Source organism: Cicer arietinum, chromosome 7 (assembly GCF_000331145.2).
Source record: "Cicer arietinum cultivar CDC Frontier isolate Library 1 chromosome 7, Cicar.CDCFrontier_v2.0, whole genome shotgun sequence".
Lineage (NCBI taxonomy): Eukaryota > Viridiplantae > Streptophyta > Magnoliopsida > Fabales > Fabaceae > Cicer > Cicer arietinum.
In genome coordinates, this window is record NC_021166.2 from 4,036,367 (window position 1) to 4,060,511 (window position 24,145).

General features: G+C 30.9%; 2 protein-coding genes across 4 annotated transcripts; both read left to right on the top strand.

Annotated features, from left to right (window-relative positions):
• The first annotated feature begins 426 nt into the window (after window positions 1–426).
• LOC101515152 (YTH domain-containing protein ECT4) lies at window positions 427–5,228 on the top strand. Of its 2 annotated transcripts, none has more exons than XM_004508040.3 (7): window positions 427–787; window positions 1,587–1,737; window positions 1,862–1,935; window positions 2,021–2,491; window positions 2,927–3,460; window positions 3,546–3,758; window positions 4,196–5,228. In XM_004508040.3, the coding sequence occupies exons 2-7, from the start codon at window positions 1,653–1,655 to the stop codon at window positions 4,799–4,801; spliced, it is 1,983 nt and encodes a 660-aa protein (XP_004508097.1). In that variant the 5' UTR covers window positions 427–787; window positions 1,587–1,652; the 3' UTR covers window positions 4,802–5,228. The 2 variants fall into 2 exon arrangements, with proteins under 2 accessions (XP_004508097.1, XP_073219946.1); XM_073363845.1 differs by lacking the exon at window positions 427–787 and adding an exon at window positions 1,041–1,219.
• A 3,325-nt stretch (window positions 5,229–8,553) lies between these two features.
• On the top strand, window positions 8,554–19,001 carry LOC101515704 (probable inactive DNA (cytosine-5)-methyltransferase DRM3). Of its 2 annotated transcripts, XM_004508042.4 has the most exons (11): window positions 8,554–8,712; window positions 9,047–9,165; window positions 10,488–10,584; window positions 10,714–10,760; window positions 11,011–11,115; window positions 12,219–12,317; window positions 13,817–13,916; window positions 15,211–15,329; window positions 16,427–16,526; window positions 16,753–16,832; window positions 17,368–19,001. In XM_004508042.4, the coding sequence occupies exons 2-11, from the start codon at window positions 9,052–9,054 to the stop codon at window positions 18,694–18,696; spliced, it is 2,190 nt and encodes a 729-aa protein (XP_004508099.1). In that variant the 5' UTR covers window positions 8,554–8,712; window positions 9,047–9,051; the 3' UTR covers window positions 18,697–19,001. The 2 variants fall into 2 exon arrangements, with proteins under 2 accessions (XP_004508099.1, XP_004508100.1); XM_004508043.4 differs by lacking the exon at window positions 11,011–11,115.
• Window positions 19,002–24,145: the final 5,144 nt, after the last annotated feature.

Here is a 24,145-nt window from a genome sequence, read left to right on the forward strand (position 1 = left end):
ATAAATAAAATAAAAATTTTTATTTAAAATTTGATGTAAACACTTATAAAATATCACCTATGTGTTGCCCGTGCGATAACATAGTTTCTCGCTAGTGTATGAATAAAAAATTTGAATTAATATGATTGTCAATTACCCCCATGGTCGGAACTCATGTGGTTGGATTAGATTAAACACCAAGATCCAAGGGCATAACCGGTAAACCATACAATTCTCAAACTCATCCTTCACATGTCAGCGTTTGCGTAACATGCGTAGGGAGCAAGCAGCCTAAACGGCGACGTTCGCATCTTCCCAATGCACCATTTCACCCTTTCGCGCTTCTCATCATTAAATTCTCTTATTTTTCATTTTTGTTATAAAATTAAATTAGAAAATGAGAATAGCATTATCGTTCACGTTGTACAAAGCCAGAGTAAATTAATCAATTAAATCCCAAATTTAGAGCGGTAATATTTTCAAAGTAACAAAAAAAAAAATGAAATTACGAAAAGCTTTAGTATAAATAAGTGGGAATCTCTCCCTGCACGTCTCTCTCTCTCTATCTCTTGATTCAATTTTTCATTTTGGTTTATTTTCTTAACCAACACCAAAACCGCCTTTTTCAAAGGTTAAAAAAAACTTTCTATTTTCTCTTATTTCTTCCCTTTTTCATAGTTAGGGTTTGGTTAGAAACTCCATAGGAATGTTCCAGAACGCACTTCCTTCGTTCTCTAATTTCAGTACCAGCCTTATCTTCACAACACTGGCTTGATTTTTTCTTCCCTTTTTTATTTTTTTTCTTCAGGTAAATAAATCTATCCTCTATTAGGTTTTTTTTTTTTTTTGTAGCGTTATTTTCTTTTTCCCTTGCATGCTAGGTTATATATTTACGCGTTTGAGTATGGATTTTATTGTTTTCTACGGTAAGGAAGAAAGGGATTTTGTTTTTATGGATTAATTTGTTTTCTTAATTAGTAAGTTATTGAGCTGTTTTATCTATTTCAAAGTCAAACCGCGTTGAAATTTCGTAGTTTTTTAGTTTTCGATATAACTTACAAACATTTCAGTGAGTATATAAAGAAAGTTCAAATACTACTAGATACTGTAAAGCATTAGCGTGAGGTTTCTTTAAGAATCTCAACTTGCTGTCATTTTTTATATACAGGGTTACTTCATAGAAGGAAGCTTGTGTTGGTTCTGTTTATACAATGTATCGGGTTTAATTTGTGTTCTCTTGGTATGAGTTTGTGTTTAGTTAATTTGTTCTCTCTTTTGAATTTGATGGGGGGTTTTTATATTAGTCCTGCATTTGTAGTTGCTTTGTGATTGTTTGCCCTACTTTCTTCCTAATGCTATTTTCTTATTTTACTTTTATTTGAATTGCTTGTTTATTTTGTACTGTGCTGTATGCTGTGGTGGAAGTCTTGCTATGGACATGTATGATATTTCTGAAGCTAGAGATACAAATGCTTATTTGTAACTTGTATTTTTCTTTTTCTTTTTGATACATTGGGTCTCCTTTAATATGATAACATGGCATTAGTGTATTCTAGGTTTGTGTGACAACTGACAATCAATTTTCTTACCGGTACTTTAACTTTCAGATCGAAGGTGCTTTTTGATACTCACAATTGACAAGCCCTAATTTTGAATTTTAAACCATTCAAGATATGTTTAACGAAGGTGCCCCTGAGTTTGTTGTTGATCAGAATTTGTATTACCCTGCTGCCACCAATTATGGGTTTTATTGTACAGGTAAATCCTAAATCGTTCTACCTTTTTACTTTGAGGTTGATGATGTATTAATATAATTTTATGTAGTATATACTAGTATAATTTATATTCGTCGTATTGACCACTTGCTATTTACTGTGGCCAGGATTTGAATCACCCGTTGAATGGGAGGACCACCATAGGTTTTTTGGTGTAGATGGTCCTGATATTCAGTTCACGGTAAGATTGTTATCTTTTTGCTTGTATGTGTTTGTGTGTCGTATGCTGGGTTGACAGCTGATTTAAATGCTTCTTTCTTTGACAGGGTGCACAAGATGAAAGTTTGCCATATGTATATTACACACCTAACTATGGGTTTGCACAGTCTCCATACAATCCATACAATCCTTATATTCCAGGTGCTATGATAGGAGTTGACAGTTCATTTGGAGGAGCACAGCAATATTACTCCCTCCCCAATTATCAAAACCCTATATCTTCGCCAGCTTATATTCCTCTTGGTCTACCGGAAAATTTTCCTGATAGTTCTGTTGACTCATTATTTGATAACAGTGCTTCTGTCAGTAGACCTGATGGAAGAGGTTTGAAACATAAGTTCAATTCAGCTTCTGGTGCTTATACTAGGAACTCTTCAAAACCATTATCAAATCAGACAAGTCCCTTTGTCAGGGCATCTGAGGGATCTAGAGCTAATGCTGTGGCAAAAAAAGATTTGACAAATGGAAGTGTTTCCAATTGTGGTTTTCTTAATTTGTCTTCATCACCTTCCCATCAGGTAATGAGTTTCCCTTTTCGAGCTACATTGGAATTGGAATTTGATTATGCCAAGGCGGTGCTGCAGTGACAGATTTTTTGCCAATTGTCATTGGCAATTTGTGAAGGGAGGCCTGCCATGTTGGCACCATAGGCTGCATTGGTGTATTTATTCGGCATTGTTTTGGCCTTCTGCCATCGGATAACATTATGTCAAGCCCACCTTTGCTGTTGATATATTTAGGTGGCAATCCTTGCATGTCGACAATATTTTTGCAAGTTAAAAGATTCCCACCTTTTTCTGTGGCACTGCTTTTTTTTTTTTTTAAAGGATACACTTGTAGGGAAGGACTAGACATTTATTAGTTTGTGGACTTTGTAGAGGTCTTTTATGCTTCAAATAGTGGTTATTTGCTGACTTGTTTAATAGCTATATTTCTGTTTTGTGGTTTTGTAGGCTAGAAGTGCTGATGTATCATTCCCGCCTGTAGATACTATTACCAATGGAAATGTTTTGTCCCATCGTAATCAATTGAAAGTAGCTGCTCCTTTCAGTAATGGATTTTCTGACTATGGATCAAATGCTAATGGACAGTCTGCATTTGCTAAACTTAGGCCCAAGGTTCATGTTGCCAAAGTGCCAAGTGATGTAAATAGAAGTGGTGATGTATTGGGTGAGCAAAATCGGGGCCCTAGAATTAGTAGGCCAAAACATCATCTGGCTTATACAACCAAGTCGGGAGATGCCAACACACAAGAAAACATCATTTATACTGATCAATATAACAGGGATGACTTCCCTATTGACAATGAAATTGCAAAGTTTTTTGTGATAAAATCATACAGCGAGGATGATGTGCACAAAAGCGTTAAATATAATGTATGGTCATCGACGCCTCATGGAAACAAGAAGCTGCAGAGTGCTTATGACGACGCTAGGAGAAAAGCCACTGGAAAATCTGGAGGCTGTCCTATCTTTCTTTTCTTTTCAGTGGGTTTCCTATACATCTTAAACTTATGTTGAAGTTTAAGCTTATTCCTTTCTATTGGTCGTACTGACCTCTTTTTCAATGTAGGTTAATGCTAGTGGTCAGTTTTGTGGAGTCGCTGAGATGATTGGTCCTGTTGACTTAAATAAGGATATGGACTTTTGGCAGCAAGATAAATGGAGTGGAAGTTTTCCTGTAAAGTGGCACATCATAAAAGATGTGCCAAATGCCAATTTTAGGCACATTATACTAGAGAACAATGAGTACAAGCCTGTAACTAATAGCAGAGACACACAAGAGGTATATAAATTTTCTGTTCAGAAGTTTCTTTATCAATTAAAATTGACAAGTGTGGTGTAAGCATTTATAATTGATATGTAAGTTTAGTTGAGTAAGTGCATTAACCTGTTTTCTCTGTTGAAAATGATTGTTCCAATTTTTGAATAGTGTACCTTACTAAAAACACTAGGTTAGTAGATCCCCACATACCTAATCACATTCCAACGAATTGGTTGTGTAGACGCTTTTGAATGTCATACTTCTTGCCTTGATTGTTTTGATGACGTAAATGTGGGTATATTTTCTTTCATTTTGTATATCTTTTAATTGGCATAAGCTGATAAAAAAATGTGGGTTTGTCTTTGCTTTGTCGACTTGGGAGGTCTTCAGCTCGGTGTGAGTTTTTTCCCTGCTGTTAATATAATTTTGACCATGAATTACCCATTCCTCATTTCCAGATAATGTATAGAAAGGGTTTGGAAATGCTGAAGATATTCAAGAATTATACATTGAAGACATCTTTGCTTGATGACTTTATGTACTATGAAAATCGACAGAAGGTCATGCAGGAGGAGAAAGCTAAGTTGCTAATCAAGGGTTATGGTTATGGAAGTCCATTATCCGTACCAGCGTTTGAGCCACCTCGAAAGCTGAATTACGTTTTAGAAATTCCTCCTGTAAGTGATGAGAATAATTCAAAGACAGATGATGAACTTGGTAGCTTAAAACAGTCTTCAATTTCAAGTGCTGAGCATATTGTTAATAGTTCCGATGTCACCGGCACTACATCTGTAGATGAAAAGGCCCTGAATGGTGCAGTTGACAGACAAGATATTTCTTCTGTCCTAAAGATTGGTTCAGTCACTATTACCCCAAAACAGGTAGAGAGTAAACCATCTGATACAGAACCATTTCATGTTGTCACAGTTGGTTCTATGCAAGTCAAAGTTAATGGATTTTCTGAGTCTCCTAGTGTTTTAAAGGTTGGGAGTATCCAACTTGATCCAAGATCTCTACAAGCAAGCGAAGGAACCACTTGCATCAAAACTGGACCTCATCCTTAAATTTTCCCGGGTATATCAAGGGACTATTTTTGAATTAATTGAAAGATGGATTGATATATGTTGTATCGCAATTGGGAAGTTGGGTTTCTTTTCAAATTTGTACTTTGCTTTCACTTGATTGATACATGGCCATGCCGTTGGATGGATCTTTCTAGCGGTGTTGATACATAAAGCTTTAAATGATTTAGTGTAAGGTTCGTTATATTTCATCTGTCATTCTCAAGGTTGTTTTCTACTTTGCAGCTTTCATCCATTATGTGGTCAAACTTGCTAAAACTTTCACTCCTTTTGTTGTGTATTTCTTCCTGCTTTGCCTTTTGTGATTTCCATTCTGTTATATTGTGATGTATTTTTAGTTTTATGTGATTTTACAGTGAAAGCTTAGCATTAAGATTATGACAATGAATATGTGTTTCTTGTGTTTTAAGTGATTTCCAAAAGATCGAAAGTGTCCAACACAGCATCCAATATTTCTAAAATAATAATTGGCATTTGAATGCCTTATAATTGGATTCCAAAAAGGGTGCAAGTTCTGGGTAATGACGTGGATGAATCGTGGCTTAGTATCACTGAGGGTGCATATTTGTGTGCTCTGGTGTTAGGGTGGAATTGCCCATTGGTTCTACGTCGGTTCAGATTTTGATTTATCGTAATTTGTCTTTCTGGAACTTGTAGATACGGATGATACAAAACTAGATATTTAATCCCGTGGTCAACCTAGATATTTGGATAGGATTGTCTCTATTTTTTGGACTATTTTTTGGACAAATTATATGAATAATATTATATATATAATATTATATAAACATGTAAAATTAAATAATTAAATAATGTCTTAAACTCTTAATAATTCATAAATAGTAATACTTAATTAAAATATACATTTAAATATTAAATATCATTATTTTCTTCAACATAAAATAAAAAAATATTAAACATAAAATTTATGTTACAGGAATAAAATATTATCATCATTTTCAACACAGTGTTCTTCATCTTCCTCTCCATCATCTTAAATTTAAATAGGTTTAATTGTGATTCTTCATCTTCCTCTCCATCATCTTTAATTTAAATAGGTTTAATTGTGATGTTAGATCAACATTATCATTGGGTTAAACATTATACAAGCATAAAAAAACTAAAGAAAATAAAAAGATGGAAGATGGAGGCGGCTCGCTGGGTGAGAAAGAACTCAAACTGAAACCTGACGACGTCGATGACGAACAATAGCATGAACGAGGAAGAATTCGAAGAAGAGAAAGTGAAGTCTGAAGGAAGGGTTACAAAAAATATCTCTAAAACGTTATAAAATTGAAAACTATTGTTTTTAAAAAGGTTTCACGTTTTCTGGGTTATAACAAAATGGGACCCGTAAACACGTCTAGATCACATGTGACCTTCATTCTCATAGTGCTGTCCTACGTTTAGTCTAACACATATACATCCTTTATACATTGATTATAGGTTTCTTTCCTCTTCCTCCCCCTGCCTCCATTGTTCTGACTAACTATAATTATTTTTTGTTTTCTCCATTGAACTTTTTTGTACGTCAACACCCACTATTAGTTATGAACATGTCGTGAAGATAATTCACGATTTACGTAATTTGATAAACCGCATAAAACAATCTTCACGAACATCAATTAAACATCAAATTATTTTAAATTTACAAATTCATTATATATATATAGATCTGATAAAGTTATTAAATATTATACCTTTCATTTTGATTTATCTTTAATTTAAAGTTAGAATATACACATAAATCATAAATAAATAGATTTTATTAAATATAATGGGTTCATAAGATTTATATTTAAAGTTAAAATATACACATAAATCATAAATGAACATATTTTATTAAATATTATGGGTTTATATCGAAATTTTTTTATGTTGTATTTTCTATATAAGAATATGAGTGATACTAACTTACTCTGGATTAATAGTTATTATTTTTAATGACTCGTTTTATTTATTAAATAGTAAATATTTGTTTTGGTTTTTGATAAATTATTCAAGATCTATTTGAGTCTTTAAGAAAAATTAAAATAATTTTTAGTTTTTTTAAAAAAATAAATTGAATCACATATTCAGAATCACATATTATTTTGGAATCAAAATGATTTTTATTTCATTTTAGACTCGTGGTTTCTCTAAATGAAATAATATTAAAGTTTATTTTTTCTTAATTTTAGCGAATAACTAAACTGTTTCAGTCTATTTTTTTTAAGACTAAAATGTGTTTTTAATTTTTTTTAAAGACTTAATTGAGTCTTTCAAAATTTCTCATAAAATAATTTGACCCGACTTATTTTTTTAAGGATTAAAAAGTATTTTTATTTTTCTCAAATACTAAATTCAAAGATCTCAAAAATTTCTTTAGATCAAAATGAACCTTTACTCTTTATTAAATTAAAAAAATCTAATCGTTCAATATTTTAATATTAACTTAACAATCATATACTTAAAAAGTTATAGAAATTGGATAATAACATCTATATGACTTTATAGTCCATAATTTATTTATATTTCGACGTAAAAAAATAATTTACTTGAATTTTAGAAAATATATGCTTTGAATTGAACTTGCTTGAAAATTTCAAGTTTTAAAATTTCATCAAAACGTAGATATTTAATATACTTGATGTCTTAAACGAATTTTTAAAGCTATGGACTTTTTTTATCTCTTGACCATTGTGAAATTGTTTATGGTTGGATCATAGCACTTAAATATTGATTGAGTTTATTCTATTTGTATTGCTGTTTTGTTTTTTATTAATAAAAATATTACATTTTTTTGAAAAAGTGTTTTATTAGAGTTAATTAGAAATGCCAACTTATACTTATTAAATTAAATTTTGTATATATATTCAAGTATTTTCCGTGTTAGATTTATTTGTTATTTCGCATGTAATGTGTATAAATTTATTTTATATGTTTTTTTATTGTTGTTATAAGATTAATAATAATATCACAAATTTTATTTATTTTATAGTTAGTTTTAATTTTTTACTACCAATTTCATTAAAAATAAAAAAATATAATTATTCTTATGTTAATGGTCTTTGCAAAGAATGTGAGGATGGAGACAGGGACAGAAACTCCTTGAAGGAGAGAAGGGATGAAGATGAATGACGTTATGAGCGATGAAAATGGAAAACGGAAGTCTCAGCCACCCCATAGACATCTTATTAAACAAATTAACTTTAATGAGAGTCACTGTTAGAGTTAGATACCCACCTTAAAAATGTGTATGAAGTTTTATAAACCGTCTATTTTTTCTTACTATTTTTATACTTAATCAAATAACTTTTTTTGTTCAAAAAATGTAAGCAAAAGAAAGTCATCTCATTTTCATTATTTTAAAATATTCTATTATTCTAAAACAGCATTCACTTCATTCACTTTTATAATATAATACGACAAAATAAATAATTTATTTAAATTCATATACATATCTATTAAATATTATATTAACAAATACTCAAAATTTAGGACACTTGTCTTAGCATATTCACTAAATTTAATCAAAAACATCACTTTTCAAAATTTGAATGAATACATTTCAAAATTGTATTATTTGATGACACCGGTTAACATTTCCTTAAAAATAAAGTCTGGTTTGTTTTCACATCCAAACAAAACATTATAGACATCAAAGTTGGCATGGCGTGGGACCGACAAAACTAAACTTGACTAATTGACTTGTACCCACGCACGTATCAGTTTCACTTGAACTCTTTTTTACTGCACCGTAAAATGGTAATAGTACTCTCTTCTATTCTGTCTTGTTTCTCCTCCAAGTTCTCTTCGTACTTGGAACCTAGTTTCATTTATTTTATGTTCTTGTTCGTGGAGCGAGTGTAGACCACGCGCCTTCACCCTCTCCTCTCTTACGCTCCGATCAGGTATTCCCCAATCGCCGCTTGCATTTTCTTTTCTCACTCTCACATTTTCCTTAAATTTCGGTTCCTGCATGAATCTAAACCCGTTAGGTTAAGAAACCACACTCGACCTTAGCGTTAGTGCACTAACATTCTGAATTCAATTATTTTATTATCAGAGATTGCTTTTTTCGTTTTTTCAAATAAAAAGTAAGAGAAGAAAGGAAAGGGCTAGGAATGTTGTGGAGGATTTAGATTTACCATGTGTTGATAATTTTCTCGATAAGGTTACAGTTTTGTATAAAAATGTATATGTATGGATGCATTGACTAATTGTTGCTTTATTATATATTTACAGGTGATATGGCAGGTACTTCAAATGGAAGAGAAGGCAAAAATGTTATTTTTCCAAAAACTGAGGAGGAGGACTTGGATTATGAGATCTCACCTTATACTATTTTTTCAAGGGATGTTAGGGTATGACTTTTCCAATCAAATGCATCGATCACAACCAGAAAAAGAAAAACTAGAGGATTTTTTATTGGTTTGGATCAGTTTTGCAACCCGATTCATGCCTCTATATAATTACATGTTTTGTAATATTCCTCTACGGTCTTATTCTCTATAATGTATTTGTAAGTTTATTAATTTTGAACAAGCTTTAGATTTGTCCTTATGTTTCAAGCGTTAAGAAACACACTGCTTCTGCCTAAGGATTAATAGAATAGAGTATATGAAATATAATTTTGGCAAGAGATGTATAAATAATTGCTTAGAGGTGAAAAATGAATAAAGTACAATACTACAAGTCATCATTTTTAAGGGAAGTGATGTTGCATAACTATAAGACCTAAAATGTTGGAAGATAAAAAGCCAACAAGGTTAATGTTGTAGGGGTGAGAATGTTACATTGGATGGGTGGGACATAAGACAAGATGGGATTAAGAAGGATTCATTAAAGAGAAAGTTGAGGTAGTTTTGATTGTCAAAAGAAATGTCTCATTTTAGGAGGCTTGGGCGTGTATGGAGAAGACATATAGCAGCATTAGTAAGGAGGACTGAGAGATGGAGGATAGTCAAATAGTTAGAGAAAAGGGAGACCAAAGAAAACTATAGGACTATCTATGAAGAGAGGTTTCAAATTATATAGTTTATTTATAGGTATAATATGTGATAGAACATTATGGCATTGTTTGATCTATATCGGCAACCCCACCTTGGGGGAAAAGGCTTTGATTTTTGTTTGTGTGTGTGTGTGTGTGTAGGGGTTTTTTAACTTATATTTTATACCCACCCATTTGTTAAATACACCTTAAGGTGTAGCTTGCTAATTCACACGACCTAAAATTTTAGTGGGTGCAAGTTAGCAAAACCTATAGGGACTTGCTAACTTACACTCACTCATTTTTAGCTGGTGTAAATTAGTAAGTTATAAGTACACATTTGTTAAATACACCTTAAGGTGAGTTTGCTAATTTATACCTGCTAAAAAATGAGCAAGTGTAAACTAGCAAACTCCACACACACACACACACACACATCTATATATGTCCTATACGAGAGAGGGATGTTAATCTATATTTAAATTATACACACGAAAAAACTTTAATGATACGATAGTGTTTATTCATTGTGCTCATACAGTTTAACCCAGCAGTTTCGTAATTTCTCTGTTTGTACATGCATTGTCTCAATGTTTACTATATAGTATGTATCATAGCATATAACATTTAAAAGAATAATTCTCTTCATTGACCTTTCATTTACTTATGTTCAACTTCTTTCTTCACAATCACCAGGACACAGCTGCAAGTTCATCTGGAAGCAAAGTACGGGCATTCTTTGTTGGAATGGGATTCTTGCCATGTCTTGTTGATAAAGTGATAGAAGAGAATGGTACATTATGTGTGAGCAAGATGCTTTAGTCTTGTGCAAAATAGATGACAGATTTGATAGGCTTCTGATATATTTCACTTTGCCAATTGAAGTAACGTGGTTCTGATTGATTTTCTTTTATATTTATAGGTGAAGAAAATTCTGATGCATTGTTAGAGATTCTCTTGAGAAGTTCGGTAAGTAGACCTAAGTGTATGTTATAATTTAGACTTCATTATCAGTATTCTTTTCAATATGGGATTGAAAGGATAATATACTGCTTCGTGTTGTGATCTCTTGAAAGATTTGAAACTTGTAATAATAATTGGTAGTTGTTTACTTTTTACTCTGTTGTCTGTTGATTTGTTAATACTGCATACAATATGCTTTCCAACCGTTTGTCTGAATACTCTGATTGCTGCTGACTACTGATTTCTAAATGATTAGGCTGATAAATCCAATTGTGACTCGTCGGATTCTTTGGAAGGCTGTCTTAATACAAGAGAACATAGAATTATCCCAAATTTCTGTCCCACTGCTCACTCAAAAGAGGTAGCTTAGTTCTCTTTACCCACACCCAATTTTTTTAGCCATTTTGGGCAGAAAGTCTTGATTCCGAATCAACTAGACCGTACAGATTAAAGACTTAATGAGCATCTGACTTTTCTCGCGTTGAAGTAAAAGTAGTTTATTAACTTATATAAGTGTTGAGTGTTGACCATCCTTCCTTGTCCCAGTGCTATAAATTAATGAAATCTTTTATTTTATTTTGCTGTATGATTTCTGTTACACAGTTCTTATGGTATTTTTTGCTCCAAATTCCAAAGCAATTTACTTCTTTAGATAGTGCTGCTGCCAAGTCACATGACTTGTGCAAACACACATTTGTGGGAATTCAAAGGCATACAAAAGCATCTGTTTAAAATTATTGTTACCGGTGCACAGTAGTTTTTAATTGAATTTCGTTGTTGAGATATTTGTTATTCATGCCTCACTAGTCTTAGTAGTCCATGCTTCAGATGTTTATTGAAGATTAAGAGTGTCTTGGACGTGAAGGGGTGTGTTAAGATCCCTATTATTCCTCCCGGACTAGTCCACACTTCAGATGTCTAGTAGTAAGTAGTAACTATAAGAGTTTATGTTGAGAGTCCCATATTAAATAGAGATACGACCTAGATAGTGGTTGTAAGGCTTGGGTAGTTCTTACCTTATAAGCCAATTTTGTGGGGTTGAGTTAGAAACTAAATCAAAATTCTAAAAATTGCAGCTAAGATAGTTGTAAATGCCAAGGTGCTTCATTGAGTTATGAAGCCCCAAGAATACCATGAATGTCTTGCTATTTCTGTCATGAATTTTGGCTTCTTGCCTTTCTGCTTGTTATACCTCTCTATAAATAATGGTTACAACCAATACAAGTAATTACCTCTAATAATTACAATATAATTCTTGATTTGTCTAATCTATTCTAGGAAAGCAGATAAATACAATTAATGAGTGATATTATTTCCTGAATCACATTTCTATGTCCATGTTTTTTGTTGTTTTTTCATCCAAAAAGTCAACTTTCAAATTCTGTCACTTCAAGGATTAATCCAATTAAAATTGTTTATTTGAAAGTTTTAACTGCCTTTTCAACTTGCTTTGCAATTATGTAGGTTCTTCAAAGATCAAATTCAGAGTCTTCTGATTCACTTGATAGCTTATTTGATGATAAGGATCCTCCAGAAGTTTCCATGGTCAATCAACCAAAAAAGGTACTTGTTTCTTACTCCTTAAGGGACATATGGCAGTTTATTACAAAATTTATTTAGGGCACCATCATGGGAAAAATGAGTTGATTATGCAAATTTGAATTTGAATTAATGAGTTTTGCTCTATTTACTACCCCCTGATTCTTTGGATATATTATTGTCACATATTTGTGCTTGCATATATCTGCCACTATATGTTTGTTTAATCTTTTTAATGTTCAGGTGTACTCTTATGCCAAACAGAACTCCAAATAGATATTTTCTTTCAGACCGGAATACTATATTTGGCACACTCTTTATGATTGATTACCTGTCTCGTAAATCAACCAAAATTTAAAAAATGTTTTCATAAAAAAATACCATAAAGAGTGTGTCCAAACCTAAATCCTAAAATTTGGGGACTGATTTTATCTCCTAACTATAAGTCTATGACAGACTTCTAATCCTAATTTCCTAGGATATTAGATCATTAATATTAACAATATACACTTGCAATATATTGAAAGGACCCAAAACAAATAGAGAATATATCTGAATATTCAACTGTAGGGAGGGTTTTGGGAGGTACAAAACAGCACTAATGCTATGTGGGACTAGATGGCTGATGGTATTTATAAGGTTCTAAGAGAGGCATTTTGTGAATCAAAAAGGATTTGAACCTAGGGATAAGAATCTTAGTGGTGGCATGACTTTTCACGACCTTTCTTCTCCGAACATTACAAGTGTTCCTTTCTTTCCCGCGACTGATTCTTCTCAATAAAGTTTCCCTTTTCTCTGCGCCAATGTTCCCCTCTTCTTTGCAACCATTCTTCTCCTCCCTGTTCCTTTCATCTCGTCGACCATTATTCTGCTCTGTTTTTCAATTTCTGTCTGTTTCTCTGCTAACAGTCCCGTATTATGGCATCATCTTAGTTCTATTCATCTCCCTTGTTTTTCTGTTTCTGCTTTGGCGATTAGTTATAAATATGTTTTTAGTTTTGTGTATTAAACTAATTTTTTAGCCGTCGTATGTGTATGGTTGAAAGTGCTTGTAATGTTTTTCTAGACTTCGACGTAGCGGCCATACCACTACACCGCTTTAGCGTTTTGGGAGTCAGCCACTACGCTATCTGCTACTGACTACATAGATACCGGTTGAGGTTTGGAAAATGTCTAGGAGATAGAGGTATAAGTTGGTTCACCAGGTTTTGAAAAAAGATTTTGATGTTGAAGAAAATGTCAGACGAATGGAGGTGAAAAACTTTAATTCCGATATATGCAAAAATGGATGGAGATATATAAAATTGCACAAACTCTAGAGGGTTTAAACGTATGATATGCAATTGCATTTGGTTTTTTGTCTAGGGTGATAATTGGCATATTTCATCTTGTTCCTGAAGTCATTGGCATTGAGACTCTTTATTGTCTTTGGTTGTCAACTTGTCTTCTAGTTTCATCCGGCTCCTTAATATTGCATATTTTGTGTATTTATTTTGGATGACTGTTTACTAAATCTCTCTCAGGAGCCTGATGAAACTACTGAAGGTATTGAAGATAAAAGAGGTGTGTTACTGATGATGAAATTCTCTGTGGAGGAAGTTGAGTTTGCAATCCGTAAACTTGGTATGTAAATATACATATTACCTGCCTTTCTGCATTTTGGGTGTGTTTGGTTGTGAGAAGAAATCGTGAATAGAGAAATAGGTGAGAAATATGATTAGATTTGAGGTATTGATTGGTTTAGGAGAAAAAGATGAGAAATAGAAGAGAGAAAAATGTTGTTTATTTTCAAAAGTACTAAAGTACCCTCAATTTTAAAAAACCTTCCATCAAATTCAAAATTTTATTTTAATAAGATCTAATTCAAATAATTAGATTATTTAAACTATTTTAATTAATGTAAGCTAATTAATTAAACTTTTATTTTAATATATTTTAATTAATCTGAGATATTGTAAAAAGTTTGTTCTATGGTATAATTCAAAGAATGTTATAATCAAATTATTTGGTTAATTAAAATATTAAAATATTTTTAATTTATAAAATAATAAATAAATATAAAGTAAACAGTTATCAAATGAAATAAATCATGTGCAATTCCTAAAAATACGGGATGAAATAAACCGATGAACGCTCAAATGATGAAAGAAAAACACAAAATGATATAAAAGTTTGAAACTTTTGCAAAAAGTTGGGGGGTATTAGAGGAACGTATAAATGAAACTCTTTCTCTCCTCATTACTTCGCAAGATTGACGAGAAATAATTTTAAGTTGGGGTACATTCCTTTTTTAATCTTTCCTCACCAAGCAGGATGAGTTTAGTATTTCTCCTCATCTTCTCTCGTCGCCCACTCTCTCGTCTCCATTTCGAATGTTCCAATCAGACCCTTTATGATCAACATATACTTTCTGACTCTAGATGTGGCATATTCATTTTCTTATAAGTTTTGTCTTGTCGTAATTGGCCTGAAAACGTATGTTGTATTTGTCTTTTTGTTCAGCCAGGGAAGTGGGTCTGGAATTTGATATACTTATGTTTGCATGAATCATTATTCCAGCCTGCATACCTTGATTTGCCAGTAATAGTAGGAAAAAGTGCACATACAAAAAGTTTATTATGTTTTACATTGAATTGTAGTGTCTTGGGACGTTGGGTTACTGTTTATACTTTGCGCTATGATAGTTTTCTTTAGACTGGTGTGATCAACATTGGTCTATTGTCAAAAATTGGAACAATGCTTCTAATTCTAATTATGAATAATTTAGTCAAGATTTTCAATATAATGTTGTAGACAATTTTTTTTATAAATATATTTGTTTGTTTTCATAATTTATGATAAAATATTATGGAGGATCATTTACATTTTGGGATTACCAGCTTCATTAAGGATTTATTGATTCATTGTTTCATTTCAGGTGATAAAGCGTCAGTTCCTGAGCTTGTGGACTTCATCTTTGCTGCTCAGATTGCTAAAAAGATGAAAAGGGAAATACAAACAGATGATGATTTCACCTGTTATGAGCGAGGAACTGAGGTTTATATACTTGACTCAATAAATGAGATTTTTCCGGAGATAGTTACTCTGCTTCTATAAGTAAAAAAAATTAAGCCCACCCTCAGCTTTACCCGTTAGATAAAATAATACTTAGTAGTAAACCATGCTTCTATTTGTTAACTTTAACAGGGATGTGCTGGCATGGCCTCTACTTGCTTTTCCTAAGATTTAGAAATTGGATATTCTAGTGCAATATAGTTTACTTTTAGTGGAAAATGTATTTTGTGAAATCTATCTGATTTTGTTTGTTAGATTATGGAAATATCTGATAATACCTTAATATAATCTTGGAGTATCTTAGATTATCTCACATGATTAGTTTAGTTTAGATAAAAAATATGATTAGTTTAGTATGTTAGATCAAAATAAACTATATGTTAAGATTATCTTCCATATTTCTTTGTTATTGTCACAATTTGTTCCCTTATTTCATTAGGATTTGAAGACTTGTAGTAAGAATTAGTGTCTAGTCTTTATGTACAAACAAATCAGATCATCAATCATATCAAACTTCAGCACTAGTTTCCTACTTATCTAAACCAACTCTAAAAATTCAGCATGGATGTTAATTTCTTTTGCTCATGTCTTTTCCATCTGGAGTAGATTTTTGGGGATTGCCAGAAAATGTTGGGTGCTTTCAGAGTTTGGAACAATTTTCTTGGATTAGTAATTAGTTTTAGAGGGTTTTGACAGGAGTTAGGATTGCATAGTTTTGTCCCATTGTGGTTTTGTATATTTTCTAGGAGAAGTTGTGTTGCTTGTGAAATAAAGGAGCTGTAGTTTGCACAAATGTTTTTTTGGGGTAGACTGCCTTATGGGTTGTGGCTTCTCTCTTGTTCAGCTTGTGACTTTCATCTAGGCGTATCTTTGGCAGATACTATGAAAGGTTGAAAGAGGGTTATGGTATATTTGTGTTGATGAGGTTTTTTTTAATTAATGATGAGGTCTTTCGTCTCTTTATTCCTTTTTGAATGATACTTAATTGCCTTTCATGAAATTTGTCTTCTTATTTTATATATATATGTATTTTGCGACGTCTTTGTTATGCATCTAATTATTCTACCGTCGGATCACAGATTACCAATGAAAAACTGTTTGGAATTATGGCAAAAACGCTTCAGTTATTTGAAATGGGCTTTTCTGAGAATGAAATATCCTCAGCAGTTGATAAATTAGGTAATTGTGAAAGCTGATCCTTTGTCAACTGAAAAACTGTAACATTAGGTTTGCAGTCTTGCCTATGGAAAGTACACATCTTTAGAATTATGAGATGAGTTCACTGGAATTCAACTTGTATCACTGCCTTATATAAACTCGCAAAGTGCAATTTATCTATTTCCTTTATTTAGACTTATAGTTATTTATTATCTCCTCATCTTACTATTAATTGGCTGATTTTCAGGTCCAGAGGTTCCAATTTCAGAGCTTGCAAATTTTATTTTTGCGGAACAAAATGGGATCGAATATGTGATGGAATATAAGGTTAGATTATATGATAATTATCGTATAAAATGAACAAACCATGCTGGTGTGTATATAAATTTAAGAAGGTATCAAATTACTTCGGTGTAACACTTGGGTAGTGTTACACTCAATAATTTTTTAATGGATACATATTTTATAAAACCGACTGATAGATTGTAATTTTTAATCAGAGATTATCTCGGTAAGTTTTTTACGCAAATTTGAAATCATTTGATATATTATTGAGATGCGTCAAGATTAATGTCTTAAGCACTTTTATCAAACAACGTTAATCTTGATGTGTTTCATTGACAGATTCATGTTAAAATTTACAGAGATGATTTATATGATATAAACCTTTAATTCAACAATCACTTTTGTAAAATATATATCGAGTAAAAAGTTATCGAGGGGTGTAACATCTCCCAATTAGCCGAAGTTTAAGGACATCTTTGGTTTATTGTGAACTAAAATAGTACCATCTCCAGTCACTTTTTAGTAATAATTGACTATTCAGGTATTTACTGAATGATGAAATTTCTTGCTTGTCTAGTATCCCCCTGCTTATTCTTGGATCAAAGAAGAACAACAAAGCGATGTGTACGGTACATCAGAAGTGAAAGTTGAGAATTTTAGTGATGAACCTTCGCAGTCATGCCAGGTCAACTTAGAGGAAACTTACAATGGTGAAAGGGTGAAGGAAGAAGATTACATTGATGAATTTCCCGGATCTGCTTCCGACGTGAGATATTCCGACTTTACAGAAAATGACAGAAATAAGAGGCCAAAGTATGAATATGATGATTCAAACTCTAGTCTTGATCCTTATTGGGTGGAAGAAAAGGTTGATACAGTTGTTGCCACTATGTGTAGACTTAACAAATCAAATCCATCCAGGAGTCTAATCAGTGTGGCAACAAAACCTCCATATTTCTTATTTGGTAATGTTTCAAACATATCACATGACTCGTGGAAAAAAATGACTCATTTTCTATATGGTATTGAACCTGAGTTTGTGAGTACCGAGTTCTTTTCGGCCTTGAATAGAATAGAAGGTTATATACACAATCTTCCAACAGAAAATAGGTCCTACATTCATCCAAAGACACCTATGACTATCGAGGATGCAATACCGCGGGCGAAGAAATGGTGGCCACCTTGGGATACAAGGAAGCAGTTGAACTGTAACTATTGTGAAACTAATGGAATAACTCAACTTTGTGATAGACTAGGAAAGGTTCTTGCTGACTCTGGGGGAGTACTCACATCTCAACAGCAGAAAGACATTCTTCGTTATTGCCGTGGTTTGAATCTCGTGTGGACTGGTAAATACAAACTTGGTCCAATAGAACCTGAACACTTGGAGCTTATCTTAGGCTACCCAACGAATCACACTCTTACTGCCGAATGCGATTTGACGGAAAGACTTCAATTGCTAAAATACTGCTTCCAGACAGATACATTAGGATATCATCTTTCGGTCTTGAAGCCCCTTTTTCCTCGTGGACTGACACTGTTGTCGATTTTTAGTGGAATTGGCGGGGCAGAAGTTGCGCTTCACCGCCTTGATATTAAAATAAAAGCTCTTGTGTCGGTTGAGATTTCTGCAACTAAGAGGAAGATTCTTGAGAAGTGGTGGCGCAGTTCTGGACAAACTGGGACTTTGGTTCAGATTGAAGACATTCAAAAGCTGACTAGTAAAAAATTTGAAAATCTAATCGGTAAATTAGGGGTTTTTGATCTGGTCATTTATCAGAACCCGTGCTCTAACCCAGTTACCAGGCCTCATACCATTGGAAGTCTCTCAGCTTCAGAGTTTTCAGTGTTTTGTGAATCTGTTCGTGTTTTGCAACGTGTAAGAGGTCTGTGTGACAGGAGGTGAGTCAAATGACGTGTATCTTGTTGAAGTAAATTACGTCGGTGGTTGCTTTTGGTTGCATGGTGTCATGTTCTTCCTTTGATGTCTTGTTCTTGACAAAGGTAGTTGCTGTAAAATATGTGACTTTCATGTGAAATTTTCAGTGCAGGGAAGAGTTGTTTTCTTTTTTGTTGTAAAATAAGAATTGTTTCCATCTGTAGGTGTTATTAATCGCATTGGTAGAGGCATTAACTAGTGCTTCCCTATCCTGTTTCCAATCCAAATGTAGCAAAAAATTGTTTGTAGATCATGTTTGGGACTGCCTTAAATATCTCACTCCTTCACTTTTTTTAATGTTTTTTAAGAAAAAAAATTGTTTTTGTTTATCAGTCGTTTTCAAAGTTATAATATTAACTACTTTTTCGTCAATTATACCCTTACATTAACAAAAAGAGAGAGTGACATAAACTCCATAGAATCATATCAAATAAAGGTCTTCAAAATTATCACACCTGCTCATGGGGGTTAGAGATTATTGACCATGGAATATAGTCCTCCCATCATTCCACACTAAGCCAACACAGACTGTGAAAATATGTTGTATACTGTAGTTGGCATCTTAGATGGAGACAAACCCGCATGTCCTCCACGTAAAGTTATTGACTCTAGGGAGTACCTCAAGTCAATCATATCATTAGCACCTAGATACTCACCAGAAACCGTATATGTTAAAGTGACCTGAGATTAAATTGAATAGTTGGGAATTATTAAAATTTATCTTTAGTAACTCATGTGACTTTCTTTGTCTTCCTTAACCACACACACACACACGTTTTCTCTTCTTTAAGACTACCTTTTTCTCTGTGTTTGTTTCAAAGCATACTCATCTCTCAAACACAAACTCATCTTCCTACATCCTCTCAAAAATACCATCAACTTACTAGTCCTACTTTCCATGGACAAAGACGTGTTAACTTAACGGTTAAGATTATATTAGTTTTTAAAAAATGCACATGCATTGTATGTATCACAATTTTTTTTAATTATTTTATACGTAGCGGTTTTTATCTTCCTTCTTGCCATGACAACTTTTATTTTTAAAAACCAAATCTCCAGAAATACTTGTCCTATTTTCTTAATTTTTTTTGACATTTCTAGCAATGGAAAGCACCCCAAATCTTGAACATCCCTTTTACAGGCATCGCCTACTCCGTAACGATCTCTCGTAACTTTTTGTCGTCGTGCAATCATTCGTGGGGCCACACACTCTATTGCTCTCGTGTGGCCTCTGTGCAGGGAAGGAATTGGCATATACAAAATTGAAAAACTGGTCATCGTAATAGCTAATATAATCCTAACCGTTAAGGTTAATCTAATGCTCATTAATCAAACCTCTCCTCTTTTATTTCTCAGGATAAACTATTCATCTCACTTGACATGGCTCTACAAAAATAAATGCTAATATTGAAAAGCATTTGTCAAGGACTGGAGTAAATAATTATTCTTTTTATGTAAATTTTATAAGAGTACGAATTGGTCGAATGTATTTCATTCAACAATTTACACTCTTTTAGTTGGCATTATATATTTAAAAAACTTATATATTTCCTCGACTCTTTTCACGTGGCATGCTATCCGTACACACTGAATTAATTGCTGCATTAACATGTGAGAAATTATTGAAGATTTCATGTAGAAGGATTAGGCCATGTATCTTTCCCATAAATTTTGTGAATTGAGTGTTTGTGGGGAATATTCTTAGAGCTAATATGATGCAAGTGCATCATATTGAGGGCACCTGGGCCCACTTACCTTTGTTTTAGGAAAACAAATCGGTGATTGTTTTGTTAGATTCATCTGACTCATTGCAATTTCAAAATTTTGTATTGAATATTTTGCTTAGTAAATATTGAATAATTCAATTTTATTCCCATAAAAAATTAAGGGTTGCCCCCCAAGAAGGGAAAGATTTGAAAAAAAGGAAGGAAAAATAGAAAAATTAAGAGTTTTTTGAATACGAATATGAGAGGTTTGTTTTTATTTAAAATATAAAATTTATTATTTTAGAAAAATTTAAAAATTGTATTGATGAAAGATTTTAGAGAATTTATATAAATTGTTCGTATCATTTTCATCTTGTTATAATAATTTATAAATTAAAAATATATTAATCATAATTATTCTTTTATCATCATCTACAAAATCAATTTCTTAAAAAATATAAAAAAATTCTCTCCATTCTCTATTTTTTTTCTTCCCTTCAAATTCCTCATTTTTCCATCTCCTTCAAACACAGTTTTCATCCAAATTAGTTCAATTTTAGTCAAATGATTGAATTTAAGTAATTAATGAATTATAATTAATTGTAAATTGTTTCTTTTGTACATTCTCATAATCATCCATATATATATATATATATAAAATTATTAAATTCTATCCAAACAAATAACTAATATTTTTTAAGTAACCACATAAAATTTTGTAACTACATATAGTATTATTTATTATTACACTATTATTTTTTTGAGACGTGATACTAGAATATTTATCTATTTTTGTTTTTTTTGTTTTGAGAGGTGAAAAATATTTGCTTTTTGTCAAAGTATTTGTGTTTATACACTTTATCATTTGTAAACCGTAAAATAGGGTTTTTTAGATAGCAATCGTAAAATGATTTATAAAATATATTCAATATACTTTGTACCAAAAAATTGTCAAAAAAAAATATTTTGTACCAAAAGAACTTAATATATATTTTGTTTAAATTATTGATTAAACTTTTAACTTAAATAAAAGACTTTAAAATAGTAGTATTACTAATATTTGAATTTAAAATTGTCCGCACGTACTGTTTTGAACTTTTTACATAAATAAAAGACCAATTAACATAGTGTTCATATTCTGTCCAAAAATGGAGTTCAATCTACCTATTAATAATAAAAAATATGTAATTTAAAAGGTGATAATAAAAAAAGGAAAATAACAAAAACTAGTGAGTAACCCGTGCGTCGCACGGATACAAATTACTATATTGATAAATATATTGTTATAATAAAGTTATATAATATAAAAATTTGAATTAACATTGACATTCAAGACATAATTTTATTGACATTGACATTAAAGACATAATATGAATTTTATCATCAATTCAATTCCATACAAAAAATAACTTACAATAAACAAATATAACCGTAAAAAGAATGTCGTATACATGTTTACAAATTATTGAAAATTTCTTTGTACACAACATTTTTGGTGTCGGTACATAGTTTTCCTTCTTCATCTAAAATAACAATCTTCAATCCTTCCCTAGACTTTACTCGTGAAATAGCCACATAGAATTGACCATGAGTAAATACAGGTCGCTTTAAATACAAACCAACTTGAGAAAGAGATTGACCCTGACTCTTATTTATGGTCATTGCAAAACACAACGACAATGGAAATTGTCTTCTCTGGAATTTAAATGGGAAAGCTGGATCAGATGGAACCAAATTCATCCTTGGTATATACATCATTTGTTAAATTAATAAAATAACAAAAAGTTTGTGTATAATTTAAAACTTTGACTTTATAAAAGAAAGACACAATATGAAACACAAATTTGTTAAATTAATAAAATAACAAAAAGTTTGTGTATAATTTAAAACTTTGACTTTATAAAAGAAAGACACAATATGAAACACAAATTTGTTAAATTAATAAAATAACAAAAAGTTTGTGTATAATTTAAAACTTTGACTTTATAAAAGAAAGACACAATATGAAACACAAATTTGTTAAATTAATAAAATAACAAAAAGTTTGTGTATAATTTAAAACTTTGACTTTATAAAAGAAAGACACAATATGAAACACAAATTTGTTAAATTAATAAAATAACAAAAAGTTTGTGTATAATTTAAAACTTTGACTTTATAAAAGAAAGACACAATATGAAACACAAATTTGTTAAATTAATAAAATAACAAAAAGTTTGTGTATAATTTAAAACTTTGACTTTATAAAAGAAAGACACAATATGAAACACAAATTTGTTAAATTAATAAAATAACAAAAAGTTTGTGTATAATTTAAAACTTTGACTTTATAAAAGAAAGACACAATATGAAACACAAATTTGTTAAATTAATAAAATAACAAAAAGTTTGTGTATAATTTAAAACTTTGACTTTATAAAAGAAAGACACAATATGAAACACAAATTTGTTAAATTAATAAAATAACAAAAAGTTTGTGTATAATTTAAAACTTTGACTTTATAAAAGAAAGACACAATATGAAACACAAATTTGTTAAATTAATAAAATAACAAAAAGTTTGTGTATAATTTAAAACTTTGACTTTATAAAAGAAAGACACAATATGAAACACAAATTTGTTAAATTAATAAAATAACAAAAAGTTTGTGTATAATTTAAAACTTTGACTTTATAAAAGAAAGACACAATATGAAACACAAATTTGTTAAATTAATAAAATAACAAAAAGTTTGTGTATAATTTAAAACTTTGACTTTATAAAAGAAAGACACAATATGAAACACAAATTTGTTAAATTAATAAAATAACAAAAAGTTTGTGTATAATTTAAAACTTTGACTTTATAAAAGAAAGACACAATATGAAACACAAATTTGTTAAATTAATAAAATAACAAAAAGTTTGTGTATAATTTAAAACTTTGACTTTATAAAAGAAAGACACAATATGAAACACAAATTTGTTAAATTAATAAAATAACAAAAAGTTTGTGTATAATTTAAAACTTTGACTTTATAAAAGAAAGACACAATATGAAACACAAATTTGTTAAATTAATAAAATAACAAAAAGTTTGTGTATAATTTAAAACTTTGACTTTATAAAAGAAAGACACAATATGAAACACAAATTTGTTAAATTAATAAAATAACAAAAAGTTTGTGTATAATTTAAAACTTTGACTTTATAAAAGAAAGACACAATATGAAACACAAATTTGTTAAATTAATAAAATAACAAAAAGTTTGTGTATAATTTAAAACTTTGACTTTATAAAAGAAAGACACAATATGAAACACAAATTTGTTAAATTAATAAAATAACAAAAAGTTTGTGTATAATTTAAAACTTTGACTTTATAAAAGAAAGACACAATATGAAACACAAATTTGTTAAATTAATAAAATAACAAAAAGTTTGTGTATAATTTAAAACTTTGACTTTATAAAAGAAAGACACAATATGAAACACAAATTTGTTAAATTAATAAAATAACAAAAAGTTTGTGTATAATTTAAAACTTTGACTTTATAAAAGAAAGACACAATATGAAACACAAATTTGTTAAATTAATAAAATAACAAAAAGTTTGTGTATAATTTAAAACTTTGACTTTATAAAAGAAAGACACAATATGAAACACAAATTTGTTAAATTAATAAAATAACAAAAAGTTTGTGTATAATTTAAAACTTTGACTTTATAAA

What these genes read in the sequence shown, in the direction of transcription:
- LOC101515152 (XM_004508040.3), top strand. Translation starts at nt 1,653, where the DNA reads ATGTTTAACGAAGGTGCCCCTGAGTTTGTTGTTGATCAGAATTTGTAT. An exon ending in TTATGGGTTTTATTGTACAG is followed by an intron (nt 1,738 to 1,861) that starts GTAAATCCTAAA and finishes TACTGTGGCCAG; the next exon opens with GATTTGAATCACCCGTTGAA. An exon ending in ATAGCAGAGACACACAAGAG is followed by an intron (nt 3,759 to 4,195) that starts GTATATAAATTT and finishes CCTCATTTCCAG; the next exon opens with ATAATGTATAGAAAGGGTTT.
- LOC101515704 (XM_004508042.4), top strand. Translation starts at nt 9,052, where the DNA reads ATGGCAGGTACTTCAAATGGAAGAGAAGGCAAAAATGTTATTTTTCCA. An exon ending in GTTATGAGCGAGGAACTGAG is followed by an intron (nt 15,330 to 16,426) that starts GTTTATATACTT and finishes GTCGGATCACAG; the next exon opens with ATTACCAATGAAAAACTGTT. An exon ending in CTCAGCAGTTGATAAATTAG is followed by an intron (nt 16,527 to 16,752) that starts GTAATTGTGAAA and finishes GCTGATTTTCAG; the next exon opens with GTCCAGAGGTTCCAATTTCA.